Raw genomic sequence first — 8,739 nt, 5'->3', positions numbered from 1 at the left:
AGACAAACAAATATTCTGTCAGTAATGTGACAAAAAAAGTTTAGTATTTATTTTGTATGTATTGTACAAGAAAAAAAGCCAGCCTATCACTAAAATGATATGAAATTAAAAGAGACGTATTTGCCCTTTATCGCTAATTGGCCGTGTGAATATGTGATAAAGATGATTACTCTTCCTAAGTTTCTATATCTTTTTCAAAATCTCCCAATTTTTTTGCCGGCTTTTTTTTAGCAACTTGATTCAATAATTCTTTCATTTGTATGGAATGGTAAAACACCTCGCATAGCACTTGCAAAAACCTGATTGTGGAGGCCTTGGCCTTCCCAACCTTAAGCATTATTATTGGGCAGCAAATGCCAGGGCTCTCACTTTCTGGCAAAGGGGTATTCTGGATGATATGCTACCTGAGACTTCTCCTTTATGGGTACGTGCAGAGGCGATGTCAGTGCCAGAGTCTTCTCTCCCAGCTTTACTTTTTACAGAGTGTAAATCTATACATAAGTTAGCTAGCAATAATTTTGTATTAAGAAGTTCCCTCAAGATTTTGAATCAGATCAAAAAAATCTATAAACTACCAAAAGTCTCAATACACCAATATCATGCAATCCTTTGTTTGAGCCTTCTCGGATTGATGGAACTTTTTCAGGATGGAGAAAAAAGGTTTATGCTGTATAGGAGATCTTTATATAGAAGATCAATTTGCATCCTTTTTGCAGCTTAAAAATACATTGGTACTCCCACAGTCTCACTTCTTCCGTTATCTGCAAATTAGAAATGATGTAAAGAAAAATATTCCACAATTTATAAATAAACCTGAAAGCAATGTTATTCACGCACTTTTCTCCTCTTATCCTGAAACTAGACATTTGGTATCTCGTTTTGTTCATGCTTTTACAACACCTATAAGCACCAAGCACTTTAAAATAGCCTGGTCTACTGAATCAAGCAACTATGTGTCTGATAAGATCTAGGGTAGAAGGTCTGTCGAGAATAAAGAGTTGTTCTGAAAATTCAAGATATAAACTAATCCAGTTCAAAGTTATGCATCGTATCAATTACTCCAAAACTATTGAAGATTGAACAAAATATTTCCCTCAATTTCTTCTCAATGTGATAGGTGCAAGATGGCAGAAGGGACATTGGCACATTTATTTTGGTTTTGCCCTATTCTTTATGATTTTTGGTCTAACATTTTTGAAGTGTTTCAAGCGCATATGGAGTTAACATTCAGCCCGACCACAATCTGGCCATTTTTGGCTATTCTGATGTTATGGATACTATCCCTCGTACTCATCAGCACGCGCTAATGGTAGGCTTAATCGCAGCCAAAAAGATCATACTCCTCAATTGGAAAACCTCACAAGCTCCTTGTTTTCAGAGATGGTTAAATGAGATGCTTCATATCATTCAAATGGAACTGTCAGGACTCTGCCTTGAAGTCTTATGTTATATTTGTATTGTCATGGTGGCAGAGTTCTGGCAGTCCCAGGCCTTATGTGGAGGTTCATGCCTTGTTTTTGTGTGGCATGTGCCTCCGGTGTCTTGTCTTGTGACCCCGCCCCCTCGTTCTCCTGCTTAGTAGTAATCATTGGTTTTCTCCCATCACCTGTTCCCGCTCGTTATCTTGTTTGGTTTCCTCTATTTAATGTCCAACCAATGAAAGGGCAACTCCAAAAAAAGCGCAAATGGGAGTTGTAATATATGCGGGTATTTACTAAACAAGTGGAAATTACATAACACAGGCACAACACCTGATAATGATCAATGCAATCTACTAAGAGCAGCGCAAATTATGCTGCGTTCCAGGCAACCTGTAACCCGTAAATCACGACTTCAAAACCACGACTCACGACTCTGAACTGGGAGTACATCGATCTAGTACGAGTTCACGGGTGGGAAGTCAAGGGTTTGAGTGCCATTCCAGTGCACTTTCACAGGTAGAAGGTTGTAAAAACACGGGTTACAGGCTGCCTGGAACTCATACTCCCAGTTCAGAGTCATGAGTTGTGGTTTTGAAGGCGTAATTCACGGGCTCAAAAACCTGCCTGGAACGCAGCATTAGTTCAGGGTCACAAATTAGCAGAGCTTATTATCCTGCAGGTGCGGGTGATCTACTGACACCTGATGTGCTTGAGTTCAGCACCACAGATATCTTAGCTGAAAATGCATGGTGTGAAATCCCTGCTAACGAAGCCATAGTTCACTGAAAAGAACCTGAGGACAAAAAATTAAGGCTTACAAGAAGTTTTAAACCTGGTATTGTGTGACTTCTCCTAGTGACTCCTCTTTTATTTCCTACAGCAAACAAAAAATAACATGGCTTGGCAAACAATATTTTTGATTAATATGTTCCTCTGGTATTACAAATAAACGGCTACATGTTAAAAAAATCAATGTACCACACGCTCTGTGATGCCTCTCCTTTTAGCAACAATTGCAGCCATTTCAAGCACAAAGTAATTCAAGACCTGCTTTTTTCTGAGTTACTAGTACTAGTTGTCTAGTCGCGTGGCGTGAATCATTTAAATACTCTCCTCCAGTAAATTTTGCGTTTGAAAGGGAAACTCCTAGAAATACATAAACAATAAGATCATTCACAAAAATATCTAGACCACACCTTTTCAGCTCTAACCCACTGCGTGTCTTTAGTAAATCCCGACAGTCGTTATTTAATGCCAAAATGATGGTTTGCGCTGGTGCAAGCTGTTAGTAAATCTGGCCCAATATCTTCTTTTACACTGCTGTAGTATGTCTCTCATCAACACTGGTTGTCTGTGAATAAACAGATCCTGTAGCCTGTGTAAGGTATCTCTTCATGAACTGTAATCTGCTGATGGGTGTTTTGTTCAGGAGTCTAAAAAGGTGCCTCCTAAATTTCTCTCCAACAAACACATAGAGAATGGGATTCAAGCAGCTGTGTGAGTAAGCCAGAGCTTCTGTGATCTGAAGACTAAGAGTGATTGCTTTGCTTTTTTCACAGGATGGCTCTATGAGTTTATTTAGCTCCAATGCTTTCACAAAAGCTGCAATATTATATGGAGCCCAACAGCAGAAGAAGACAACCATCACTACAACGACAAGTCTCATGGCCTGTTTCCTGGAAGAGCGAACTGTTAAGAGTTTGCGGAGAATCATTGAGTAAAAAAATCCAATTACACACAGTGGAATAATTAATCCTAAAACATTCATCTTAATGATACCAACAGTGTTTGCATAATGGTGAGAGTTGTGATCATCTGTTGGATAAGACTGACAGTATGTTTTATTATTGTGTTTACTGATTTCAAGGTAAATAAGCTCAGGAAACGATGCTGCAACAGCAATGATCCAGATGATCACACTGGCTAAGATCCCATATGTCTTTGTTCTGACTCTCAAAGCAAACACAGCATGAACCACAGCTAAATATCTGTCAACACTCATCAGTACAATGAAGAAAATCCCACTGTAGAATCCAATGTGATAGACGCCTAAAACCATGGTGCACATGGGGCGTCCAAAGACCCACTGATCTCTGGCATAGTGAGCCAGGAATGGGAGAGAGGAGACCAGCAGCAGATCAGCTAAAGCCAGGTTCAGGAGACAGATGTCAGTCATGATTTTCAGCTTTACACCCATCAACATGACCCATAACACCAGCAGGTTACCCAGCAGACCCATCACGAAGAACAGAGAGTATAACACAGGTAGGATGCTGGATGCATGACCTCCATAATCACAGGATAACACAGATGGATCAAGATTTCCATAGTCCTCATAGCTGTATAAGGGAGAGGTTTTTGGCTCATCATTATTTGCTCCATTCAAACTTAAGTAGAAGGGGAAAAATATAATCTAAGCAAATTTTATACAGCTGATCATTGCATTATAGGAACATTACTGAAATATGACCTCACCTGGTAGATTTAAAAGTATCCAGGTATGAGGTACTGTTGGTTACCATACTTGTCCATGGAGACCGTGCAGTGGTGCTTTTAATTACGAAAGAGGCAAGGAAGGATGTTATTATTGGTCTTTAATACACATAGTTAATAGTAAAGTTGAGTATAAAAGTTATCTCTTAAAATAAACCATTATTTGTTTATCCATTTATACTGTCTGTACATATCTATCTCTATATACCCATTTTAATTTGCACATCTACATGTGCATAAAGTAACATTTCTTCTTTACACACAGCTTTGTTCGAAATTTAAGACACAGGTGTGCGTGGTGGATCATGGGATACGGAGTCTGTAGGGAGATAAATGCTGAAAACATTTGTTTTGTTCAGGTCGTGAGAATCATAATTTTTACATTTATGTAAGTCAATCTAGTCCTTTATTTGTTAAATGGACTCTATAACTTCTGCGTTTGACTTAAGGCTGCTCTTCAGTTTCCGTAACGGGAGATCTAAAGCGGAGTGACGGCAGATTCGCTAAAATAAACTCGTTGTTTGCTGGATTTACCCAAATTTTCAAATGAGACACTATAGTTAGTTTTAACCCAACAGGTTTGCCCATGTTTACTGTACAATCCTTGGTTGAAAAACCCTTGCTGTCTTACCTCAGCTGTAAAGCAGTAGAATTCATTCTCTGATAGTTGAATCAGATGTCTTCTGCCTGTTAGACAAACAGAGAAATGGTTTAAAACAATGCATTAGATAACATTTTAAACGTAGGTTTGGTAGGACCCTAAACATTCAGTCCTGTGTCAATCATCATTGTGAGCATTAGGGCAGCACAATATACTGAAGTCAAGAAATATTGAAAATGTGCATACCATAGCATGCATTTATGTATTAAGTATGATCGAAGTCAATGTGAATAATAGTATCTGACAGGCGGATGTTAGTTGGGGTATGTGTGCACGTGCATTTAATTTCTATAGCACATTTAAAAATGGTAGAAACTAGCCGGAGTTCTGTACAAAGACAAAAATAGTACCCAATAAATAAGCAACAAAATTAAAAAGGACATTTGGTACACAATAAATCAGAGTAGTAAAAATAATACTTTAGTACTACAAAATAAAACAGTATAATTAAAATAACAACCATTAAATACTATTAACTAAAAGCCAAGAAAAAAGAAAAAGCCACGAAAATCCGTGTTATAGTCACGGAAAATGTGATCACTCCCACGGATTTCTCGTGTCATTTTATGTATTGTTTTCTCATTGTTTTTTTCCTATTTTCTTACCATTGTCGCTTGGGGTTAGGGTTAGAATAACTTTTTTTGTTACATTTTTAGACATCCTAACCCAAACACTAACCCCAACACCAGCCGAGAATTGTCTTAAAAGCAGAAGAAAGACATGTAGAAACCAATACATAAAAGTACATCCTAACCCAAACCCTAAATCTAACCCTAACCCCAAGCGACAATGATTTGAAAATAGGAAAAAAATAATGAGAAAACAATACATAAAATGACACGCGAAATCCGTGGGAGTGACATGGAAAAGACATCTGTGGTCCCGACATTGAAAAAGCGAATTCTGTGAAATCCCCTAGACTTTAATCGAGTACATGGGACTTGAAGAAGTAATATGTCCTCAGAACGTAGACATCTACAGGTAGCAGGAATATAATGATGAAGTTAGTTTGTTAAATACAAAGTTCCTAGATTATTCTGTGATTTATAAACAAGCAGTAGACAATTTTTCCCATTTTCCTCTTATGCTCTTTTCTTCTTCTGTGCAATTCCATTATGAGGTGGTTGAGCTCAGTGTTCAAATTGAGATTGGGCTGGTGTGGTCACGAACCTCCTATAAACATTGAGGAACCTGTCAATAAATGTAAACTCTCAAGTGCGCCTCACACTGTTTTCTAGAGGAATTGACAGATGAGTCAATGTCTATGTGTGTGTGGATTATTTTCATCTCATTTATGGTAGTATCTTTAGTTATTATCTTTAGTAATCTTTAGGGTAAGGGGCTTTAAAAAATTCTTCTCAAACTATTATTTCACAATCATTTCAAGGGTAAAAATGGTAAGGGTTCAAGTTAAGGGTAATTTTGGGTTTCTTTGATTAAAACATTTATCCAGGACTAACATCAATGTTGATCTAGGATTAGATCTTAGTTTGTGAAATCACAGTGAACTTTAAATGCCGGGGGGTTTGGCCGGGGCGGGTGGGTGGTTAAGCTAGGAGAACCCCATAATCTTTTACATAATTTGAACACTGGTTGAGCTTGGACCTCAGGTTCCAGCCCCCTTCGAAGACAGCAAGCTAAGTTAGTTTACTATGAAAGTCTCATTGTGGCCAATACATATATATTGGTTAAAACTCATCTTTAAGCATCATAATATCATACATAAAAGTTTAAACTGTGATAGTAATTTATGCATGCTTAAACCATCTTAAATGTAATTCTACTACACCCATATAGTATTCATGGGCCTATGAATATGCAAATTAGTCCCCGCCCAAGTTTAGTTTCAAGTAAAACAAGCCAACCCCTGTGACTCTCCGATAATCTGATGCAGAGATACAGGTTTGTTAGCTTGTTGCTAGGGTACCTCTGTGTTGTTTCTAAGGAGTGAATTGGCACCCACCAGTGATTATACTCCAACCCGTGACTGTTTAATTTTCTGATGCAGAGATAAAGGTCTTGCTTAACAGTTGCTAGGGAGTGGCTTGGTAGCTGCCAATAATGGGCAGCAGTGGTTCAGTGTCTGAGTCTTGTCTACAAATCGGAAGGTTGATGGTTCAATCCCCAGCTCCACCTGACCAAGTGTTGAGGTGTCCTTGAGCAAGACACCTAACTCCAGCTGCTCCAGACGAGCTGGATGGCGCCTTGCATGACGCCGTCGGTGTATGAATGAGTGAGTAAATGGGTGAATGTGAGGCAATATGTAAAGCGCTTTGGATGACGAATGGTCTGTGATGTTCTGATGCAGAGATATAGGCTTTGTTAGTCGGTTGTACTGTCTTTGGTTGCTAGGAAGTGGCCTGGCAGAGGCCAATAATGATAATCCATAGGCTGCTTGCCAGTATGAATAAAATAAACCAATCCCCATGTCTTTACGACAATCAGATTTAAAATCTAACAGTTTTGGTTGCTAGAGGGCTTAACAGTGGTTGCTAGGGTAGGGCTTAATAGCCCTGTGAGGATACTGACAGACTGATTGAATGCCTGAGTAAAATGAGCCCACTCGCATGTCTCTAGGACACTGTGCTGCAAAGATATCCATCTTGGCCTTTTATGACAGTCTATGGGATCGGATGTGAAATCCTTGCTCGGAGTATGATCTGTTAAAGTTTTTTTGCAATGTTAAGTCTAAAGGATTTTTGCAAATATTAGCACCCATTCACTTATACAAGTCATAGCACACTATTCCTCAATAAACTGGTCGATTTGAGCCCTCATTCATGGGTCTATGACACACTGCATGGGATAAGTTACACACCGATTTGCTCAGAATTAAAAGAAGCACAATAATAAGTTTCAAAATAACAATAGTGATGCCTTACATAAATGCAATTAGTACAGGAAACAGTAATATTATACAATTTTTGCTTACAAGTTAAATAATAAAATGCTAATTGGTTTTAATTGTAACAACAGCTAGTGTCTCATCTGTTAATCTTTTAACCCAACACAAAAGAGTGCACTTTTAAATCAAACAAACATTTATAATAAAACGTTAACTGCTTGCCTGGAAAAAGTTGTCTCAACATCTATGAATCCCCAAATAATATTGATGACTGTAACACAGAAGGTCTCAAACACCAATGGTAACTACAAATATGTTCCAGTGTAATAAACCACCGGTGACGTTCAAGTATATTTGGTGAGAGTTTCCTACAGATGTTTTGCAATCTTCTAACAGAAAATGTTCAAAAGTGCGAAAACATCCTTTCAGAAAGAGATCTCAGGTATTTGCTATAAAGATGCAGGTTAGGACTCTGACTTACTGCATTTCCTGAACTTGTCACATTTATTACAATAAATAAAAAACAGTGAAAGCCTGTGCCTATTAATCAAAGTCAGCATTGAAATCAATTATTAATACAAGTGCAGAATACTCACACTAACTGGGTGAATAAAATTACCCTGTGACCTTCGAGATGGAAAGATGAGTTGAAATCAGATGATATGAGATCAGACGAGGTAAATGAGATCTAATATAGTTTATTTCCTATGTAAAGGCATTGGTTTATGGCACTTCCTTTGGTTATATTAGGGTAGGGGCTTCGCAAAGTGCAAGACTAGTTTCATAACTACTGCATAAACTCAATACACTGTAGAAAGTAAAAGTTTAACTTAAAAAATTACTTAAATTGGTAACACCTAAAAAATTAAGCTTTATAAACTTCAATTTTCCCACTTCAAGTAAAAAACTAAAAGTGAAAAAGCATTTTTAAGTTGTGTTAATAGTGCAATAGTGTTAAGTTGTGGTTTACAACTCTGCACACCAAACCACTAAGATGATCAAGTGACTTTACAAAGAGACGGACATACGCTACAGATCTTTTCAGTATTTGTATTGTTCATCATGTCGTACATTTTCAGTACACTATTTAAATTAGTTGTGCTTTAAGTATGAAACAGATAAAGGTGATGATTTACAATTGCTCTTGTGTGGGTTCATGTTTACCTGCCATCTGCAGTTATTATGGTAATTGCATTAGCAGTGCAAAGAATCATGGGTTCAAGTCCCAGGGAATACAGAGCACTGTAGGTCACATAGGTCAAATGTAAGTGTAAAATGTAAATGCTACATTTTTGCATGCCAAAAACGTAATGCCAAAT

The 8,739-nt window shown here is 37.8% G+C and overlaps 1 protein-coding gene across 3 annotated transcripts; it reads right to left on the bottom strand.

The window, feature by feature from the left end:
- Nucleotides 1–923: 923 nt before the first annotated feature.
- On the bottom strand, nucleotides 924–8,125 carry LOC135728132 (C-C chemokine receptor type 5-like). Of its 3 annotated transcripts, none has more exons than XM_065246244.2 (4): nucleotides 8,040–8,125; nucleotides 4,546–4,601; nucleotides 3,897–3,971; nucleotides 924–3,808 (listed from the first exon to the last, which is right to left on the bottom strand). In XM_065246244.2, exons 2-4 carry the CDS (start codon nucleotides 4,569–4,571, stop codon nucleotides 2,734–2,736), a joined length of 1,176 nt encoding a protein of 391 aa, XP_065102316.2. In that variant the 5' UTR covers nucleotides 4,572–4,601; nucleotides 8,040–8,125; the 3' UTR covers nucleotides 924–2,733. The 3 variants fall into 3 exon arrangements, with proteins under 3 accessions (XP_065102316.2, XP_065102315.2, XP_065102317.2); XM_065246243.2 differs by having other exon boundaries at nucleotides 8,017–8,114; XM_065246245.2 differs by having other exon boundaries at nucleotides 924–3,760; nucleotides 8,017–8,114.
- Between the last annotated feature and the right edge of the window lie 614 nt (nucleotides 8,126–8,739).

This window comes from Paramisgurnus dabryanus, chromosome 13, assembly GCF_030506205.2.
Source record: "Paramisgurnus dabryanus chromosome 13, PD_genome_1.1, whole genome shotgun sequence".
In the NCBI taxonomy this organism is placed as follows: domain Eukaryota; kingdom Metazoa; phylum Chordata; class Actinopteri; order Cypriniformes; family Cobitidae; genus Paramisgurnus; species Paramisgurnus dabryanus.
Note: the sequence above shows the minus strand (reverse complement) of the source record. Positions and strands in the feature narration are given on the sequence as shown.

Coding starts and splice junctions, on each gene's coding strand:
- LOC135728132 (XM_065246244.2), bottom strand. CDS start 4,571: ATGAATTCTACTGCTTTACAGCTGAG. Junction 3,972..4,545: donor TCTACTGCTTTACAGCTGAG/GTAAGACAGCAA, acceptor CGTAATTAAAAG/CACCACTGCACGGTCTCCAT. Junction 3,809..3,896: donor GATACTTTTAAATCTACCAG/GTGAGGTCATAT, acceptor CTTCTACTTAAG/TTTGAATGGAGCAAATAATG.